The sequence below is a fragment of the Taudactylus pleione genome, unplaced genomic scaffold (assembly GCF_031769625.1).
Source record: "Taudactylus pleione unplaced genomic scaffold, aTauple2 ptg000004l, whole genome shotgun sequence".
NCBI lineage: Eukaryota > Metazoa > Chordata > Amphibia > Anura > Myobatrachidae > Taudactylus > Taudactylus pleione.
The window spans coordinates 2,553,203-2,575,896 of record NW_028284407.1 but is presented as its reverse complement, the minus strand read 5'-3'; the positions used below and the strand labels follow the sequence as shown (position 1 = coordinate 2,575,896).

The 22,694-nt window shown below is 46.6% G+C and overlaps 1 protein-coding gene across 1 annotated transcript in view; it reads right to left on the bottom strand.

Moving 5' to 3' along the window:
* Positions 1-6,933: 6,933 nt before the first annotated feature.
* Positions 6,934-22,694, bottom strand: part of CYBRD1 (cytochrome b reductase 1) — a 45,803-nt gene continuing 30,042 nt past the window's right edge. Inside the window, exons 2-4 of the mRNA XM_088470497.1 lie at positions 20,727-20,935; positions 17,990-18,144; positions 6,934-15,796 (exon numbers count right to left, since the gene is read on the bottom strand). Coding sequence (XP_088326623.1) covers positions 15,511-15,796; positions 17,990-18,144; positions 20,727-20,935 — 650 coding nt within the window. The 3' untranslated portion in view covers positions 6,934-15,510. The remainder of the gene's footprint in view (positions 15,797-17,989; positions 18,145-20,726; positions 20,936-22,694) is intronic.

Genomic DNA, 22,694 nt, shown 5'->3' with positions numbered 1-22,694 from the left:
AGACCCGCTCGCGAGCGCAGGACGCTCGCAAGCGGGTCGATGTTCCCCCACTGCGCATGCGCATGACGGAGGGAGCTCCGTCGTGGGCAAGCGCGAGACCCGGCTAGCGACGGGCGCTCCATCGCTCCGGGTCTCGCACCAAAGGGGGCGTGCTGTCGATGTTGATTGACAGCACGCCCCCTTTGGTGGGCGTGCCTGCCAGACGGAGGCGTTCCCATGGGTACGCCTACCGTCTAAAGCCGGCCCCACTGACATCACTAGTGATGTCACTGGAAGTGATTTTGGCTCCGACAGAGCCAAAATCACTCCAGGGCTTGCGGCAGCGAGACCCTACCGCAGGGTCTCGTCGCAAGCCCGATGGTCGCGATGGTCAAGACCATCGCGACCATCATCATGGACGCTCACATATGCTGTGGGTGGTCACCCACAGCTATGCGAGCAGCCAGGAGGCCACTCCATTTTCATGGAGGAGGGCACTGATTCAGAGCGAGCGCTCTGGTCAGAGCGTTCGGCTCTGAATCAGGCCCATAATTTGTTCAAATATACATTTGTTAATCTAGTTTCCATCAAATCCAATTTTTTTTTATATAATTATCTCAGCTCATGTGCATTTAAGTTTATGGTGTTAATCTTATTTTAACTGGATTGAATAAAAGTTATAGTTTAACTTGAAAGTGTGTCCCACCAATATGAGTACTGTTCCTTTTGTACAGACAGGGCATGGGAAGAATGGTTTGCACAGAATGGTGAAGTGGAGAGGTACTGGCACAGGTGAGTGAAGGGAAGAGAGAGTACCACAAATAAGTGATGTGGTAAGAAAAGCTGGCACAGACAGGATAGCGTCATATGAAAGTTATATTTACTGTTTTCCAGTCCATGTGGAGGAGAACTTCTTCTAGGAATCCAATCCAGAAGAGAAAGAGTGTAGGTTGAGTCAGGAACATCCAGCAAATGATGTCTGACCCCCTTCAGAAGAAAATCACCAGGAATAAATGTCTTGCCAGTGCTTAGTTTATGTGGTTATAAACATAACAGAAAAATGAGGCACAGCAGGCTTTAGGTTAGCGGCAGCAAGTGCCTTGGTCAACACTGGGGAAGATTCGGAACCCAAGGGCAATTGGAATCACTGTGGCTCCCTAATGAGCCAGTTCGAAACTGGAAGGAGACCAAGCCAATGATGATGTTTACCTGTCAATTAATTTGGCTACTTCATCTGTGGAGTTTGTGCATGACCAAAGTTGGAATTGTTTTGTTTATCTGTTTATCGGCATTGGCTTTTTCCCACACGATTCTACATTCTGAAACCCATCAACTTTGACTTCTTCCCTATCAACTCGGCATCTCAGGACTAGATGGCTTGGTGTGTCTCTGATAGGTAACCCAGCCAAATGGTTCTCTTCTGTGACGAAAAATATAACACAACTTCAATTACATCTACACAGAGTTTAAGCAGCCATTTTGTAGGCTTAACCGATATTCTTGACAATGGAATAAATTCATGAGGAACCAGTGATATTACTGACAAAACAGGCTATTGGTTGGTGTTACTGTTTCATTTTGAAGTGATAGACATTCTCAAAAGCATTGGTTAAGTTGACAAAATGGCTGCCTCTGCTTTTATATATATTATATCAGATCACGAAATGGATGTCTCAGTCCGATGTGCTTCAGTGTCCAACTTTACTGAAAACTTGAACTTTTGTAAAGCAGTACAATAGGTGTGACACTTATTATAAAGAATGTAAGCTCTTGCAAGCAGGTCCCTCTGTGGATCTCTATATAATTATGCAATATGCAGATTATAATTTTGTTTGTAAAATTGTGAACATCTGAGTAACTGTCCTGTCTGATCACCCATGTAATACATAATCCTTGATAAAATACAGAGACATAAAAAAGACTCATCCTATGGAAGCAATTATTGCCTACTGCCGAACTTTGAGGACTTTCTCACAGAATTAGCTTGGGTTCAGTCAAGTAACTGACATAAAAATACACTAATTGCATTATTAACTTAGTAGATATCCAATACACCTCAGAGACACTAACAATATTCAATAAGTGGGGCTATATTTACCATAATGGCAAATTACGCAATGTCTAGGGCAGCATAGAAAATGTTTTATGCAGATTTTAATCATTCTGTTTTTTTTTTTTTTTTAGTAGCTTGGTATTTACAGTAAACCATTTGCATGGATGCAATTATACTCTTAAGTCAACCAACTCATGGATCTTTCAGATAAAGTTGGTCAACAAGTAATCTGCACACATAGGGCCTGATTCGGAGATTTACACGATGCCGATATTTATGCAAATTGAGCGATTTTCACACTTGAAAGCCATACTGCGCACGTGCAGTGATTAGTTTGAGAATACGAATATATGCTCGCACAGAGGATTCACTCGCAAAGTGAGTGACAGGTAGTCAGCATTTGGGACAGGTAACAGGGGTGTGGATAAACAAACGCTGGCGTGTCGGGACCATTAAACTCCATTTCATGGGCGTGCATATATTAGCCATAGCGACCTCCTTCGCAGCTTGAGAGCTCTGTGTTTGACATAGTGTTTGAGACAGGTCAGACTTGACTTAGAAGCTACGTGGCTGCCCGATCTGTGTCGATGCTCCAGATGTTTAGGCTCTTGCATGTCATCGGTCGGCTAAGCTCTGGAGACGTCAGCATATTTTCGCTTTTGCGGTCCGTGAGAGACTGCAGTTGTGATTACATTAGAGTAAATGCATCAGGCACAGAGGTTTGATAACAGCAAAACAAATTTAGAGCAGGTGAAAAAGATGTGCAAACATCATAATGCAGCAATCCCATGGACATGGTTTTTTTTTGCTTTGTTTTTTTAAATAGCCTTTAAACCGTTTTGGCAGATAAGAAGAAGAAATGTGTTAGTTATTATATTTCCTTGACTTGCTTGTCGCCATCACATGGTTCTACTCAAGGGTGTAGTGCGTCCGGCGGTTCAAATCCCGACAGCGGCAGCCCGGCAAGGGTGAAAATCCCGATCGTCCCTAAGGTAAGTATCGCTAACCTAATTCCCCCCTAACCCTAACCCTCCCTTTGGGGTGCCTAACCCTAACCTCCCCCCCAAGTGCCTAACCCTAATTCCCCCTCTAAGTGCCTAAATCTAACCCCCCTTCCCCGCCGCCTAAACCTAAGTCCCCCAGGGGGTGACTAACCCTAACCTCCCCCCGGGGGTGCCTAACCCTAACCTTCCCTTCCCCAAGCCTAACCCTAACCTACCGGGCGGGTGCCTAACCCTAAGTCCCCCCCCGGGAGCCCTAAACCTAACCCTCCCCCCGGGGCTGTCCGCGCCCGGTGCCCAGCATCACTTCGGCCGTACCACACCCAGGGCCGGATTAAGGTCGGTGGGGGCCCCTGGGCAACAAACATGTGTAGGCCCGTATTAAATGTGACGAACTTGGGGTATGCACAGTGGGGATCTCAGTAGTGTCAGTGCCCACAGTAGTGGTGCCCTTTATGCAATTCTCACATTAATAGTGCCCCAAGTAGTCATGCCTCCTGTAGTTATGCCCCAAGTAGTAATGCCCCCTGTAGTAATGCCCCAAGTAGTTATGCCCCCTGTAGTTATGCCCCCTGTAGTTATGCCCCAAGTAGTAATGCCCCAAGTAGTAATGCCCTTGTAGTTATGCCCCCTGTAGTTATGCCCCCTGTATAAATACCCCCAGTAGTAATACCACTGTAGTTGTTCCCCCAATAGTAATGTCCACCAGTAGTCATGCCCCCTATGTTTGCCCAATAGTAATACCCCTGTAGTTGTGCCTCCTGTGGTAGTGGCTCCAGTAGTAATACCCCCTGTAGTAGTACCCCTGTATTAGTGCCCCTAATAGTAATGCTCGCTCTGTAGTAGTGACCCAGTAGTAATGCCCTGCCTTCAAGTAGTAGAGCCCCAATAGTAATGCCCCCAGAAGTGGTGCCCCAAAAATTAATGCCCCCTAAGTAATGCCCCCCCACCGAGTAATGCCCCCAGGTGTAATGCCCCCCCTCCCCACCGGGTAATGCCCCCAGGTGTAATGCCCCCCCTCCCCACCGGGTAATGCCCCCAGTACAAAAAGCCGCTTGCACTACAAAATAAAAAAAGAGCTATTACTGACCTTAAGCCCTGCTTCCGCTGCAGTCTACGTCTACGCCGCCCGGCTGCTCCTCTGCACCATGGGAGAGACAAAATATGTGAAGGAACCCCTGCGCCAATTAATATGCTTAAGGGTTGATATGGATGAACTGACAATCACCACACTGCTATAATTATTTATAAATCTTTACTAATAATAAAAAATAATGTAACAATATCAAATTGACCGGTCAATATACAATATAAAAGTCACCGTAATATAGTGATTCAATTCTTAGATACACTATCACAAAAATGTAATGCTGAGAGAGGTGAATCCAAAACATAAACAAGCATATAATATGCAATAGGTGTCTTATATTAAATGTCTCTCATAGATAGTCTCAATATAAGAGATAAAAAACAAAAAACAAAAATCAATAATCCAGTTCACAGGGAAAATATTGGAAGTTTCACACTAAACGTGTGATCCCGCTGCAATGCTCTAACCAAAGCGCTGATCCTATGTAATATCAGACAGCCGGCTCCATGTTATTAGGGATCCTGGGAGGCATCTAATGTACAGCTCCGTTTAAATAGATGAAATAATGTCTACCAGCAAACGTCCTCCGGGGTCGCTGGACTCTTTGATAAAGCCCCAGCATTGTGGAGCAAAACCGGTCAGAGGTATCCTTCCAGGACACATTGGGACTCATTCAAATACATTGGTGGTGTTCAGCAGCTGGGACGTGGATTTCAGTGACTCCGGAGGACGTTTGCTGGTAGTCGGAGTAGAGGCTGGGATTGAGACGCGGCTGAAGCATCTTTATTGCACCATCAGGTGAGCCGCTCATACACTGTCTCTCCGTGGATGCAGCCTCCTCAGACAATAACCTTGCTATACTTGGAAATAAACATTATTTCATCTATTTAAACGGAGCTGTACATTAGATGCCACCCAGGATTCCTAATAACATGGAGCCGGCTGTCTGATATTACATAGGATCAGCGCTTTGGTTAGAGCATTGCAGCGGGATCACACGTTTAGTGTGAAACTTCCAATATTTTCCCTGTGAACTGGATGATTGATTTTTGTTTTTTATCTCTTATATTGAGACTATCTATGAGAGACATTTAATATAAGACACCTATTGCATATTATATGCTTGTTATGTTTTGGATTCACCTCTCTCAGCATATTTTTGTGATAATGTATCTAAGAATTGAATCACTATATTATGGTGACTTTTATATTGTATATTGACCGGTCAATTTGATATTGTTACATTATTTTTATTATTAGTAAAGATTTATAAATAATTATAGCAGTGTGGTGATTGTCAGTTCATCCATATCAACCCTTAAGCATATTAATTAGCGCAGGGGTTCCTTCACATATTTTGTTTGTCCAACACACCCGATTCACAGGTGTGTAACTGTGTTACCACTAGCACATTTTTTATCTCTGCTGCTTTATACATCAAGTTTTGCTACACACAGGTAATTTGACTAAATTTTAAATTTAGTCAAATTAGCGCTGGATGGTTGTTTTTAGTTTTTTACCATGGGAGAGACGTCATGAGTCATGACGTCTCTCCCATAGTACACTGCGTGAGCTGGAGCCCGGAGCTCCCGAGTGAGCTCCAGTCTCCAGCTGCCGGGCGCCCGCTAATTACAATCTCAGCGGGCGTCTGGCAAATGGTGCCTCCCTGCGGCGCCGTGGTTGGTTTGGCCGGAGGAGGCGGAACTGGTTCCATCTCCTCCGGTTCACTTTAACACCGATGGGTGTGGGGGCCCTTCAGGTGTGGGGGCCCAGGGACGATCGCCCCTGTCACCCCCCCCTTAATCCGGCCCTGACCACGCCAGGATTAGAACATCTGGAAGCCGGCGGTCGGGATTTAGACCGTCGGCTTGCAAACTACATCCCCTACTCAATAGCTGCTTTCTGATGGCTGCAAGTGTCACTCCTGCTGAGTACACCAAGAAGGAGAAACTCTGTGTCCATAGCAGAGCTCTTTCCATATATGCGCAAACCACAGCTGTCCACTGCTCATGTGCACTAGCCTACCATCAATGGTTATGGTTAACAAGCAATAATGACATGCCAATGCAAGGCTGGTGGTAACGATTCAATTATACCAATCAGCTATTTTTACCATGAAAATAAAGAAGGAGAGGGATTAGTGGACAGAGAGATATGAACGTATATGTGCACAGTTCCTAATATAAGACATATTAAATCACATTCACCATTATCTTTAAAAACAACCTTGACTATACTTTTACCTTCTCCTATCACCTTACAGTTATCAGTAAGTCACATTAGCTAAGGCGCCAGAAACCAGTTGATGTTGAGCTGATATTGAACTTCATCTTGCAGCATGATCCGGGGCGGTATAATGGATTGACAGCGCCTAGATCGACATCCAATAGATCAACACCAGTAGGTTAACATGGTTAAAAGTTCAACAAGGACAAAAGGTCGACAGGTTCAGATGGTCAACACACACATGGTCGCACACAAAAATGGTATACACGTTTACTTTTGTAATTTAACCCTAATCCTAACCCTCCACCTAGTACCTAACACTAACCGTAGTGACTAAACCTAACCATAATCTAACCTCATCCTCACCCTAAAAATTTTTAAAAACGTGTCAACCTTCTGCACTGTCGACCATTTGAACCAGTTTACCTTTTAACCCTGTCAACCTTCTGCACTGTCGACCATTTGTCAGTTGACCTTTTGACCCTTGTCAACCATCTGGGTTGATCGTCGGTCTATCATCCGGATACCCCTGAAATCAGCAGCTATAGAACTACAGTATCTTCCATTATATAACACTCAGTGCATAAAGCTACAATTTACATTTATTTTTTTTTGCAATAAAAAGTAACATGCAAATATGCAGTATAACAAATGTAATAATATATCCCTGCTACATATATATGTACGTTAACAGTCCACTGTCTGATTTTATAGATATTGTCAAGCTGTATGTACAATATAAACTGTAGAACAGCTGGTTTTTGGCATAACATGTTCATTTTGAAATAATTATAAAAAAATATATATATATTATCATTTTATGCCCTATTTATATTTCTGCTGACCTTTTTCATCTCTCAACGTGTAAGCATCATCCATCGTGTCATATGGTGAGCGCGTGCAAGGGCCGCCCGCAATGCGCCGATGTTCACTTAGTTGAGCGATTTTTTTTTTTGCAACTGCGCATGCACGAAAATTCATAAAAGCTTGTACGTCGCATGCATTACACAGAGTAAGGCGCTGTTGCAATCGAGATGTACGGTCTTGGCAATGTGATGGGCGTCCTGAGCAGTGACTGGGAGGTGGCTACAAATGTGCACAAATATGGTCCCTTTAATGGGCGTATTATAAGGAGTGTCGCGGGTGTGTCAGTGATGCGGCTGCCCGCACAGACGCATAGCCACAGACATGGGAGAAACTGCACCTGCTATAGGGCGATGGTGCGACCGATAGTGGCATCTAAGGACGCACCAATCGGTATAAATGCGTGTACGGACACTGAAAGTCAGCATTTCAGACCATGCAAATTCATACGCACTGATGTACACCAGGGAAGGACTTTGTCGTGGAATTTGTAAAAAGGCGCAGACGGGCGACCGCCATTAGATGCTGCTGCAGGCACTTCTGCGTCCACCTCTAAATCAGCCCCAGGATCTCTAGATCTACCACATTAGCCAGATCTGTAACTTCAGCAGAATGTTGGCAGGACCAGGGTCCTGCACACCTGGTGCAGGTCCCACCAGTATATTCAGTTACTTGAGTTCAGCATAGCAATGCAAATACAAGATTAGCACACATTTTATACCATAAATATATGATTGTCATTTTTTTCCACTGTTTTATTGGATATAATCGAGTAATAAAATTGTTTTTCCCAATTAAATGTTATAGTAGGTACTTTTAAGTTTGGTAACTTTACTTGTCGGAGCAAGTGGTTTCATTATTTTAGATCTATCCTGAAATTTACTGGCAGCTGAAATTCCAGCTCATTAAGCAAAAACTGTCCTGAATGCTGAAACCCAGGTCACACTGAGCATAGTAACCCCAATAGGGTGTCCAATAATCATATGTACAGGGTTATTGTTGTATTTATGCCAATACAATTGTACACTCAGTGGTTCATAGTATGTGGGTCTGTAACCATTGATTTGGACTGACTGAGGCTGTCATGTAGTTTTATAGTATTTATGTTCTCCCAGTTCATTTTTTTTATATGACAGAGGATATTTTCCCCTTTCTTGGTCTCTGTCTATTCCAGCATATGTGTCTGTCGGAGGAGCCAGAAGAAGGGATATACAGTATGTTATTATTCTGTATGTGTTGGCACTTTGGGTAAATGCTCATTTGCTATGATAAATAATAAGGGGTCTATTTACTAAGCAGTGTTAGGAGACAGATTGAAAAGTGATAAGAAAGTGATAAGGTGCCAGACAAACAGCTCCCAACCGTCATCTCACAGGCTGTTTGAAAAATGACAGTTGGGAGCTGATTGGCTGGCACCTTATCACTTTCCACTCTGGCCCTGATTGAGAGCCGGACGCTCTGACAGAGCGCTCGCTCTGAATCAGGGCCGTCCTTCTTGATTTTTAGAGCGGCCTCCTGGCCGCTCATATAGCTGTGGGTGACCACCCACAGCTACAGCGAGCGGCCAGGAAGATGGTCGCGATGGTCAAGACCATCGAGACCATTGTGCTTGCGACGAGACCCTTGTGGTAGGGTCTCGTTGCAGCAAGCCCTGGAGTGCTTTCGGCTCAAACAGAGCCGAGAGCACTCCCACTGACATCACTCGTAATGTCAGTGGGGCCGTCTGGGCAGCCAGGCCCCGGCACACCCACCAAAGGGGGCGTGCTGTCACTCAACATCGACAGCACGCCCCCTTTGGTACGAGACCCGGAGCGACGGTTTGCCCGTCGCTATCCGGGTCTCACGCATGCCAACATCTGGGCCAACATCGACCCGCTTGCGCGCGCTCAGCGCTTGCGAGCGGGTCTGAATCAGGCCCTCTGTCTCCTAACACTGCTTAGTAAATAGGCACCTAAGTATTCAAATGGAAAAGGACATGCTCAGTGGATAAGTGCACAGTCAAACAGCAAAACAATGAGATTCAGGATTTTGCTCATGGCTCAAGTTCAAGTTTGTGTGTTGGCACAAAGCAATTTGTGATGTAGGACCTATTGTCTCTCAGACAAAGCACATTCTAGGCTTGGTTGGGCATGTAAACTGCACAACACATTCTTTATAGACCTCTGAATAAAATTCCATGAAGCACATAAACACACACACGGCCTGATTCTGCAAGGATCGTAATTGCAAAGCTGCATGCAGGCTATAGATATGATGTATGCACGCAGGTTATAGATATGATGTATGCATGCAGGCTATAGACATGATGTATGCACGCAGGCTATAGATATGATGTATGCACGCAGGCTATAGATATGATGTATGCACGCAGGCTATAGATATGATGTATGCATGCAGGCAGCTTTGCAATTGCGATCCTTGCAGGTATGGTAATGCACAGGAGGTATCACGCCTCCTGTGCATTACTTATCCAAGCTGCGTTGTCCAACGCAGCATCGGATAATCTGCGTGCCATGGGGTCCCGCAGCCGGCCGCCGCAGTTTAGAGGAAGAGGCCAGGAAATCTCCATCAGCCAACGGAGATCCGGGCTTCTTCCCTCACCCGCAATGACGGTGACATGCGGAGGGCATCGCTGCCCAATCCCCATCCACAAACTGAAGCAAACTCTCAATCGCTGACAGTCTGCGGGTGAGTTAGCACTCACAGAATGGGTCCTGCGCAGGGCCGGCTCTAGGGGTGTTCGACCAGTGCGGTCGCACAAGGACGCCACCCCTAGAGGGCGGCACCCTTCCCCAGCATCCCGATTTCAGCGGGACAGTTCTGTCCCGCTGCTCCATCCGCGGGCCGAAGTGGCCCGCGGGTGGTGTAATTGGGAGGTTGGGGCCCCCCATCGCCGCAGCTGTGCGGCGGTGCCTGACCCCCGGAGTGTGAATGGTTGCCGCGCACATGCGCGGCATCCATTCACTGATGGAAGAGGGCTGGGGGAAGCCCAGCCATTGACGGATTGCTGGGCTTTACGCATGTGTGCCATGCGGGCACGCCTCCAAATAATGTCACATAGGGAGTGTGGCCTATGATAATTAGGCCACACCCCCAAATTCGGTCGCGCTCGGCGTCACCGCGCGCGATGAGAGGGCGCCATGTGATGGGCCGGCACAGGGTGCTCTGACCCCTGGAGTCGGCCCTGGTCCTGCGCCTGACCAGATTCCCAAACATCAGGAATCTGCGTTCAGCAGTGCACTAGTGTCAGAATCAGGCCCTAAAGGTTCCGATAAGCAAGCTGCCACCTTGTCCAATACCATACGTGAGTTATGCGAATAGCGAAAGTCATAGGTTCGCCTTACATTACCTTCAATGTGAATTCTACCTATCACTTTTGTTGCCAAGATAACTATATCTAGGGCAGGCTGTATAAACAGAAGATGTCTCTCTTCTTTGTACAGTGGACCTGATTCAGATATGTATGTAAATCTGCTAAACGGCGGATCGGGCACACTGCACAGTCCATACGATATATCGTTCCGAATGGAACAAGATATCATACAAAGGATCGCATAGTGTATACCCAGCTCTAATGGGCAGCACAGACGGCATAATGGTTAGCATTACTGCCTCACAGCTCTGAGGTCATGTGTTCGATTCCCACCACGACCTTAACTGTGTAGAGTTTGTATAATCTCCCAGTGCTTGCGTGGGTTTCCTCCAGGTGCTCTGGTTTCCACCCACACTCCAAACATATACTGGTAGGTTAATTGGCTCCCAAAAAAATAACCCTTGTGTGTTAATTGGCTCCCAAAAAAATAACCCTTTTGTGTATGTACATGTGGTAGGGAACATAGGCCCTCATTCAGAGCCGCTCGTTCCGAGCGATGTTCGCACATCTGCGCATGCGTACGGTTTTTAGTACGCATGCGCGAACCAGTCAGTGCGGCCGAAAATCGTTTGTATGCTATATAGCGAGTGCCTGCTATTTTGAGTGACAGAATGAGGCGTATGTGGGTGGTAACAGGGGAAGGTGCTTGAAAACGGGGGAGTGGAATTCGAACACAGGCGTGTTTAAAGGTCAAAACGGGCGTTTTAAGGGTGTGCATAATTAATCCAGCAGCGTCATTGACCACGTCACTTGGTTTTTTTAAACTCAGAACTGCTCGCAAAATAGCGGTTGAAAAAACCAACCACAAGAATAGCGAGCAGTTCATACGCTGTACGATGTACTCGATTAATCTAATAAATAGCGGACATGACGTATGGTGCGAGCGGCCAGGGGGCGTTTTTATCAAATAAACGAGCGTATGTTTTGCTCGCTCGTTCAGACTTAGAGGTGTGAACAGACTGCAATGTGCGAACGGATCATTTGAATAGCCACCCCTTGTTTTTGAACGAATGACCGCAAATAGCGAACGGCTCTGAATGAGGGCCATAGATTGTAAGCTCCACTGGGGCAGAAACTGATGTGAATGGCCAAATATTCTCTGTAAAGCGCTGCGGAATACGTGTGCACTATATACAGTAAATAACTGGTAATAATAATAGTAACAACTGTGGGATACATCTGACCCTTGAGCAGCCTGGTGCATCACCTGTCCCTTATATGCAACAGATTATAGTCTAATATCTCTATATGACCATCTTATTAATTCACCTCCATTGCATAGACATATTGTCAGGGACATAGCTAGAACTTTATGGGCCCCACAGCAATATTTTCAAGGGGGCCCTTCCCAATCCTTCTAGAATCTAGAGAGACAGCTCTCTCCACATTGGTTGTCCATTTTATGCCCCACAACACAACATTATATGTACTATACAGTAAGTGTGCCCTAGTTCATATTTTGGCCCATAATAGTACACTAATTAATTTTATGCCCCATAGACAGGGCCAGACTGGCCATCGGGCACTTCTGGCATATGCCAGAAGGACTGATGGCCTTAGGACCGGCTCGAGGAGAGGGGAAGGAAGAGTCCCCCGTCCTCTACTCAACGGCTCCGGAATCATTAATATATCACGGAGACGGAAGGGGTGGAGGAGTGTATGGGCCGGCCGCGGCTGTGCTGGGCCGGGAATAGACGGGGGCGCATCGCGAGGCCAGCCCCCGTGACTCGCAGCACGCCCATTTGCATTAGCCACGCCTCCCTTCACACGCGAGTGCAGGGCGGACTGCCAGGGCTGATATACAGCCCCGTCCGTCGCTGCCCATAGACGTGCCCCAGTTAACATTATATCACATAGTGTCCCCAGTTCATATTATGCCATATTGTGTTAGTGCTGCCAGTACACGTTATGGGGGGCGGGGACAAGCTATAAAGAAGGAGAAGCCTACTCTCTGACTGTGCTGGGCTTACTGATTAGCTCAGCAGCGCCTGTGAGCATGACACAGGAGTGCAGGAGATGGATCCTATCAGTGTGCAGCTTTACTGAGCGGAAGAGGGACAGAGTCCAGGACCCCCTAAGCCTCTGGGTCCCATAGCAATGGCACTCCAAGCATGCACTATAACTACGTCCATGCAGATTGGTATCCAGACAGAGGGCCTGATTCTGACCCGCTCGCGAGCGCTGAGCGCTCGCAAGCGGGTCGATGATGCCCAAGTGCGCATGCGCACGACAGAGGCGGCTCCGTCGTGTGCATGCGCGAGACCCGAATAACGACGGCCAAGCCGTCGTTATGAGTCTCGCACCAAAGGGGGGGTGCTGTCGATGTTGATTGACAGCACGCCCCCTTTGGTGGGCGTGCCGCGGCTGCCTAGACAGAGGCGTACCCATGGGAATGCCTACCGTCTGAAGCCGGCCCCACTGACATCACTAGTGATGTCAGTGGGAGTGCTATTGGCTCTGATAGAGCCAAAAGCACTCCTGGGCTTGCGGCAGCGAGACCCTACCGCAGGGTCTCGTCGCAAGCCCGATGGACGCGATGGTCTTGACCATCGCAACCATCATTTTGGCCGCTCGCTATAGCTGTGGGTGGTCATCCACAGCTATGCGAGCGGCCAGGAGGCCGCTCCAAAAAGGAGCAGGAACGGCCCTGATTCAGAGCGAGTGCTCTGTCAGAGCGTCCGGCTCTGAATCAGGGCCAGAGTTAGAACTCATTATAAAGTGAGAGACAAGAACTAGTACAGACACATGATAAATGGTTCTGTGTTCTTGTATTGAGCGACCATCTTGTATTGTATTTTACTGAGCCCCAAACATATTTACAATGTCCATCTCTTTCTTTCATGTATGTAAGTTTGTCCATGTAGCGTGTGATGCAGGGGTGTATTTAGAATGGGTGCCGGGTGTGCGGTGCACACTGGCCCCTTGGCCCAGGGGGGGCCCACACAGCAACCATATTTTCTAATACCTCTTCGTGGTCCCACGTTGGGTGTCTCAGCCCTGCACAAAATGCCGGAAAATAACCGCCGCAGCCATTTTCCTGGCGTTTTGCGTATGTGCAGTAAGGAAATCGCCAGAAGAATGGCGTGATGGTAGACTCTGGGTACAAACTAGTGCCCAGAGTCTACTGCTGCTGCGGCCACCGTCAGTCTGCTGCTGGCGGCTGGGGAGAGAGGAGGGGGTCCCGAACGGGGGAATGCATGCGGGTCCCCTCCTCTCTAAATACGCCCCTGGTGTGATGTACCTGTATAATGGAGGACCCTAAGCTTTGTGTATACAAGACATATTGGGAGCATAATGTGGTGGAATCTGAAATTGTTCTTAAAAATGTCTGTAACAGAAAGATGATACAAGTCTACCTCATATCCTAGTAAGTCTTTAATTAGAATAATTAGAAAAAAATAAAACTTTTCTATGCTTTCTTAGAATTTTTTTTTTCTTTAATAGATATTGCCTATTATATTCTGAAAGGACGTAGTATGTTATAGTGCCCTGCTGTATTACAATGTGGCCAGTACAGAACATTGCAATATAATATGCTTTATGTATACATCAGATAGCTCTGATGTACTGTATATTATTATTTAGCATCTAGAAAACGGGGCTACTATGCATATGCATTAGGAGTGCTTTGAACTAATTATTTAAATTTCAATGCACAGTTGTCACAGTAAAAACATCTGGAATAGTCACAGAAAGAGCCTTCACAGATACAGTGTGTTCTTTAGCCCATTAACCCACTAATGCAAGATGCTTTACCATATCTGTGACTGCACATTAAAAATTTGCTGCTCTCTACTAATTTCACTACGGTGTTGCGCCCTCCTGGCTCAGCTACAGGGAGATTGCTACTCTTCAGCGGTGACGAAGAACATGTGTAAAGAATATGTCACTTCATTACATCACATTGAAGGGGCAGGGTTGCTGTCACCAGGAAGTAGGGATGGCCATCGGTGGTGTTACCATCTATGGCAAAATAGCAAGTAGCCATTGATGGCTACAAACTATTCAATGGATGATCATTAACGGTTTAACCAATCGATGGTCATCCCTGTATTGTGACTGACTGCCCCGTGGGCCAATCAGAATCTGGGGGTGGGGCTTTGTGGGTGCTTGGGGGCGGAGCTATGCTCTGAGTCCCGACACCTTGTAAAAAAACAACAACAACAACAACAACATTCGGTTATGCTTACACTTAGCTGGAGGGAAACCATCTGGTTCTCCCCTATCGATGGCAAAAGCATTTGACATCGGCCGAAACCATCGATGGTCGATGACCATCCCTACCAGGAAGCAGAGCACAGCGTGGATGCTCCAGGTAGTGCTACAGGCTGCAGGGTGTCGTTCCAGGAACCCTGAAAGTCAAATGCTGTTGCCACAGGGCAGCGACGGTGCCGCCTCCAGGGAGCTACACCTTATGCTATGGCACCGCTCACCCACATGTAGTTATTGTACCTCTCTTCAGGGAGTCAGGAGAGATCATCACTATTTCAGAGAAATCTCCCCCACATTCCGGGAGAGCCGGCAAGTATGTTATACATGTATAAGTGAAAAACTATAAATGTATATATATTGCTAATTATTTCATATAATGTTAACTGTCATATCGTTACTCTTTCCAAATATACTAAATAATGGTGACAGTGCTATGAGGTAACCCCCAAAAATGGATGGTAGCCGGTTTTTGAAAAAAAGTAATATTATGTTAATTCCAGTAATGTCTAAGATTACTCCAGAAGAAATGTTCATTTATAGAAAAATAAATCTCATATCTTATACCACATTCATTGTGTGATCAAAATACCCACCAGAAGTAAATAAAGGATACTTTTTATGCAGAAAAATATATGTCTGAACATTAAGATCTAAACAGCGTAATCATGAAATCCAGATGCAGCTCTACAGAAAGTCAGTTTCCCTCATGTCCTCACATGGTTGACCTTTGTCCCGCCTCATCTATATATAAGTTGCGTTTTCTGGCTGTCTCACTATTTAATTCCATGTCAGACTTCTCCGTGTTGCTGTACTCATTTGCAGCAATGACTTCAGCGCCATAAGGAAGACTTTGGGTTTTATTGGTGCCCTCAGGAGGGCGCTTCCAGGCTGGTCGAGTGGCTATCCACATAATCAGTCCAGCAAAAACTGCAATAAGAAGCCCCAGAGTGTTGACGAAGATGGCATGGGGTGGAAAACTACTGTAGGGTGAATATTTCCTAAGGAGGGAGAAACATGGGATTGATTAGTTCAAGTAGTTTAATTCTGGAAAATCAAAATTTCATGTGAAAAATCACTCCCATTAAAACTGAACTATTCTACAGGGTGTTTCACTCGCTATTGGTCCCAAAGTTGTTCTTCCAACTTTTAAAGTAATTAAAGTAATTTAGTAAAATGTGACACAGACATACCTTGGTCTATGAGAAACATGAGGAAGTCATAGCAAATGTTCGCCATTAGCATCCAGGCCAGCTGTTCACATATACGCAAAGTGAAGGCCAGCTGTTCACCACCCTAGTCAGCAGCGCAATCCAAAATTCACACAGGGCATCCTCACCACCTGCCAGTGAGGCCGTTTCCCAGAGACCAAGGTAAGTCTGTGTCACATTTCACTAAATTATGTCAATTACTTTAAAAGTTATAAGTAAAACTTTGGGGAACATGTTATGTTCTGTATGTGTAGTAGAATAATCTAAACTAATTTTAACACATTTCTGGACAATGGACCTGATTCAGACCCGTGCGCTAGATGCGATCGCTCGCTCCCAGCATATGGAAATTCAGCTAAGTGACGTCAAGGCATCCGCTCGCAGGGCAAGTCATAAGCACTCCCACTTTGTCTTGGCGTGCGATCACTTTGTGATTGTAGACACCCACCAGCCTGTCTTAAGACGTCCACTTGAGTACGTCATCTCCAGGAAGTGCATGAAACCATTGGTACATCGAGCACCATCGGAAGCGGTCGCAGCCTTAAGGTTGACTATACCCTGCCGCAAGCACTGCGAGGACTTCAGTGTATATTTCGACCAAGTGACGCGTCCTATGACGCTGGCTGTTAATTATGCCTGCCTCTAAAACGGCTTTGAATTTCACAGGCACTGGCCTGTCCATGTTACCTCCCACAAACGGCTTGACCTGTCACTCATTTAGCTGGGCTGTCTATGCTTGGCGAGCGTTTCCCCATCGCTTGTACTAGTTCGCGCACACACATTGTGAAGCGTACACATGTGCACATTGAAAAACATTCCTCGCTCTGAGCGATCGCTTGCTAGCGAACGGGTCTGAACAGGCCCAATGTGCCACCATCAATCAAGTATTGATTTTTATTATTTTATTTTTTATGTTATTTATTTTTGTATCGTCATATGACTTTATGATAGTTCAGAGTCACAAAAAGTAGACTATGGGGTATATTCAATTGGTCACGAGGTTTTGCGAGGAAAAAACCTTGCGCCCCTCGCGGCCAATTTCGAAATCCCGTGGGTATGCGCGCTCCCGATACCCGCGGGATTCAATTAAAAGAACAGTGGCCGCGGGGTTTTCATCACTGAAAACCATGCGCCGCTTAAATTTTGTAAAAAAAAAAAAAGCACTTACCTGTCCGGGTATCCGCGGCTCCCGGCGGCCTCCCCTCTCTCTTCTTACTGGAGAGGGTGCTGCTGGGAGTCCCGGGGGCTGATGGGAGGAGCAAGGGCTGCTGGGAGATGTAGTTCTCCCAGCGCCCATTCCGGGGGGGGGGCACACACACCGCACCGGGGGTCACACACGCACTCATGCACTCATACACACACAAAGTCACTCATACACACTTACATACAGCACACACACTGACATACTCACCGCTGCTGCAGAAGAGCCGGCTCCCGACACTGGATGCAGAAGAAGATGAGAAGACAGCGCTTCGGAAGGTGAGTAATTAAGGACTAATTAAGCTAATTGGATACTTCCAATTGCTTAATTAGTCCTTTGGGGAGGGGGGGGGGGCGGTGTCAGAGCAAGTACACGTGATTTTTCCTAAGAACACTGATTTCTGCAAAAAATTATGCTTGCTCAGGAGGTGCGCAAAAAACCTCCCGACGCATGATTTTAAAAAAACACGCACCTAATAGAATAGCAAAAAACCCTGCACCTGCAGGAAAAACCTCGCAGGTGCGGGTTTTTGGCTTTTCCCGCAGCCTATTGAATATGCCCCTATGGGTCTGATTCAACTACCTGAGGTTTAGCCTTTTAAATTATTGCCGCTTTAAAAATACGGGCAGACTCGCTGTAATGGCAGCCATGATTGTATCTCGCATGTTACAGTATTACATGAGGGCTATTACCTAAATATATATATTTCAATATTATCTAAATGATCAATTGTATAATGTACTATCAATAGTCTGGTTTTACCTGTGTGTCACCATACTTACGGTGAGAAAATGAGTTTCTCTGTGATCCCCATAAGAGCTGATGCTATCACTCCACCAAAGAGAAGCAGGCCAGAGTAGACGTGGATTGGCATTAGAGCCGCTCGAACAGAAATGGGGGTGATCGGAACCAAATAGACAATCATACTAACAATAATCTGGAAAATAAAATGACCACTTAATGAAGGTTTTTATTTCATGCATTCAATGAATGAATAAATGAATGAAATTGAATGAGTTTGTATGGACCATCTGCTGCCCTTCTCTAGTGTGTGATAATGCAAAATATATATATATATAAATAAAGTGAGGAATGTGCATATAGTAGCCTGGTATGCTTTCATAATGGTGATTATTATAATGACACAAACTCAATGCCAGGTGATGATCCAGCAAGTCCATAAATATGGTTGGAAAATGATCATGTGAGCAGCTTACAGAGTCTATCCACAGTCGTCTTTTAACAGGTCCCAATGACGTCAGAAGTAATCTGCATTCACCTTTAAACACAGGGGTAGGCAACCAGTGGCGCTCTAGCTGCTGTGGTACTGGATATCCCAGCATGCCCTGCCACAGTCGAAACATGCCCTAACAGACAATAGTGGCCAGGCATGCTGGGAGGTGTACTTCCACAGCAGCTGGAGTGCCACAAGTTGCCTACCCCTGTTCTAACAGGTTTCACAATGTAAAATGTGATCCCAGAACTCGGCCCTGAGCAGGCACTAATGTTAAGTTACCCACATACACAGGCAGCCATTTTGGGAGAACCAATATTCATGGGAAAGCAGCCTTCTAATTTACTAGGAAATAATGACATTACAGAGGAAGAGGATCCTTATGCTTCAGTGATGTGCCTGCTTCCTAATGAAAGTATAGACTGAATACTGATTCTACCCACAATACCACATTGACCAACATTAGTTATCTCAGAATAGGGACAGGGGGTGAAATGCTGGGTGGGGGACTGTGTCATAGTGAATGTCGCCTAAATAGGTGTGGCCATGCCCCAGAGGCATGCTAGGCACGTCTGACGTGCTAGGCCAACATGATGCTTACAAAACCACAGTTTTATTGTTGCATGCATTGGAGAAACCTGGCGTCCACACCATGTTCTTGGTGATTTCTTTACCGCGCATGTGCAAATCCTTGGTGGACGCTCCATTTTCCCAGCGATTTCTGCAGGCTCCGGAGAGGTAAGTGTAAATGTATGGGTATGAGGTATGTGATGTGGGCCATTTTGAACCCAGGGGCCCCTATGCACCGCACTCTCTGCACTCATTATAGGCGCGCCCACGTTACCTCCACTATGTTCACACTAAGGTCCTGATTCTCAGAGCCGGATGCTCTGACAGAGCGCTCGCTCTGAATCAGGGCCGTCCCTCTGTTTTTATTGAGCGGCCTCCTGGCGAGCGTCCAAAAGATGGTCGCGATGGTCAAGACCATCGCAACCATCGGGCTTGCGACGAGACCCTTGTGGTAGGGTCTGCCGCAAGCCCTGGAGTGCTTTCGGCTCTATCAGTCCCGCTCAGTGCTCGCGAGCGGGTCTGAATTAGGCCCTAAGTCCCCAATTCAGAGCTGGACGCTCTGAAAGAACTCTCGCTCTGAATCAGGACTTTTTTTTTTTTTTTAGTTGCGGCCTCCTGGCCGCTTGCATAGCTGCATCACAGCTTATGCGAGCAGCTAGGTGATGGTCGCAATGGTCAAGACCATCGCGACCATTGGGCTTGCGAGGAGACCCTTGCGGTAGGGTCTCGTTGCCGCAAGCCCCAGTGGACTTACTGCTCCAATAGAGGAACGCCTCAGTTTGCCAGCCACCGCCCCGCCCCACCTTCCAAACGGGGCGAGCTGTCGATCAACATCGACAGCCGTCCCTTTTGGATGCGAGCGCTGGAGCGAGTGCTTTTTGCGCTCGCTCCGGGGCTCGCGTGTGCACACTGCCTAACAATCGACCCGCTTGTGAGCGGGTCTGACACAGGCCGCATTTTCATATGTACTAAGCCCCTGCCGCCCTATTTTCGGTGCGGAGGGTAACGCCAGGTTTTCCTGGCGTTAGCCTATAGAAGCCTATGGTCTACTTACCGCATCCACTCGTCGCCGTCCCACACTTCTCCTGCCAGCTCCCCCACTTCTCCATCCGGCCTGTGCTCCTCCTGGGTCCTCCGCCTCCTTCTCCTCCTATTCTTTTTCCGGGTGCAGGGAGGAGGAGGTGGAGGAGCCTGACTCTTCCTGCAGAGGTCACCAGCAGGAAGCTCCCAGGCATCGGAGGGGACGGAGACCCCCTCAACTGGTGTAGGCTGCTTCACAGAGGGCAGCTCTTATCGTAATAGCTGTCCTTTGCAATACTACTCGCATTTGTTAGTAACTTAGTACATATGCGATTAGTAATATTGTAGTGACTGGCCCTAATGGGTAAATTTACTAAAGTGAGAGTTTTTAGAAGTGGAGATGTTGCCCATAGCAACCAATCAGATTCTAGCTGTAATCTTCTAGAAGGTGCTAGTTAAATGTTTAGTAGAATCTGATAGGTTGCTATGGGCAACATCTTTACTTTTAAAATCTCTCACTTTAGTAAATATACTCCCTAAGACTTTATTATGAGAACTGTACAGAGCATTGTGCATGTCAGTAGATGCCTTCCCATATTACTCACTCTTCACAGTTATCTCTACTAGGTATCCATTGTTTTAACATTTGACACTAAAAATGGACATGCATGATTGACAGGAGAAAACAAGCTCACCTGCAAAGCAAACAGGATAACGACAGCCATACCAAACCAGCTGTGTAGACTGTACATGTTGGGGATTTTTTGGGCATTATGGAAATCAAACACCGCCACCAAAGACACTGCTACAAGAACCGCAGCTATAAGATGCAGGCAGGAGTGGATGAACTTCATGAACAGCTTGCTGCATTTCCAGGTCCATGGCAATCTGTACACTATAATTGCTGGGAACAAAAGGATACGCACAGTGAGGTGACACAAAGTGTTAGCAACATGAACACACTTAAGGTAGTTCTCACTACTCATAACATTATGGGCCAGAGTAAAAGATGCATGCAGCGTCCGGCATAGTGTTAGCATATTTCGCTGAAGTCGTGTCTGCAGCTTTACGCTAAAACCGCTACAAAGCTATTCCTCTGTGTAGAGAGTGTGCACGGACCGAGATGCCCATTTTCAGCGTCTGTGCCCCTGCATTGCCGTCTGGAGCTTAAAGCTGTAAACATTGGTCGCACCATCGAAACTCGTGCCACCCTGATGGCAGGAGCAGTCTCTCCATCTGAGGGCCTCATTTATAAATGAGTTTTATCATTCACAGCGAGTGCTAAAACTCCTTGTGTATGATAATAGTGCTCCAGCCAATCGGCTCCCAACGGTCATCTGTTGGAAAAAAGACGGTTGGGAGCTGATTGGCTGGAGCACCATTTATCATACGCAAGGAGTTTTATCACTTGCTGTGAATGATAAACTCGTTGATAAACAAGGCTTTGAGTTTGGCCTCCTAGGCCTCCATCTGTGCGTCTGTGTACAGAGCAGCTGTCACTGACAAGCCCGTAATAACCCCATAACACGCCCATGAGACAGCCCATTTTTGCATGCATTACTAGTCACCGCCCAGGAACGCCTAGCTTTTCCACATCATTTCTAATACTGTCATTTCTGATATGCATTTCAATCACAACAGCGCCCATGTGCAGTCTCTGTCCAAGGCCCCCTCCTCTCTACATGGCGGCCAGCAGTGCACTTAGTGCAGCAGTATACTGATGGCGTTGTTCCTGATATCTTCAGATTGGCCTACACTGCAGGCATTACAATCCATCGGAAATTGCCAATACATCGTCTAATGTGTACCCAGCTTAACACATAATGCTGGAATGTTTTATAACATCTTGTTAAACATACTGTACGCCATCCATTGTTTAACTATGTAAACATCATAACGACAGTGACACATAGTATCTATGCAGATAATTCTGTGCAAACTAACTTCATTCCAATCAGGGACGTATTTATAATGGGTGCAGGGTGTGCGGTGCACACGGGCCTCCGGGTCCAGGGGGGGGGGGGCGGCACCGCACACCCTGCACCAATATTATGTAAAGCTTACCTCTCAGAGGTCCCGCGTCGGGTCTCCCAGCGCTGCTCTAACGCCGGAAAATGGCAGCTGCGCCCATTTTTCTGGTGTTTTGCGCATGCGCTGTGAGGAAATCGCCGGGAAAATGGCAGCCACACCATTTCTCCGGCAAACTGTGCATGCGCAATAGATGCTGGGCACACTCTAGTGCCCAGAGTCTATTGATTCTGCAGTGGCCAGCCAGCCAAGTCAGTCGGCTGCCAGCCGCCGGAGTGAGGGGAGGAGGCCTGTGACGGGGGATGCACACGGGCCCCCCCCTCTCTAACGACGCCCCTGATTCCAACATAAACTTTTTTGTGCCTCTGTAATGTAAAATTGCTTTTATAGATTTTCAGAATTACAAGTCATCCAAAAATATTACATTAATAAAAGAAATGAATACACTACAGTATTGGCGGGACTCTTAGGGACAACATATTTTTGTTTGAATTGAGTCGTTCTGAATAAAATGATTTATTGATCTGCTGATCTCTGTGAACCAAGATTTTATCCACTCTTCAGTACAGAACGTTACTATGAAATTATGGGCAGCAGCCTATAGGCAAATGGCTAACGGCTAATAAAGGGTAAAG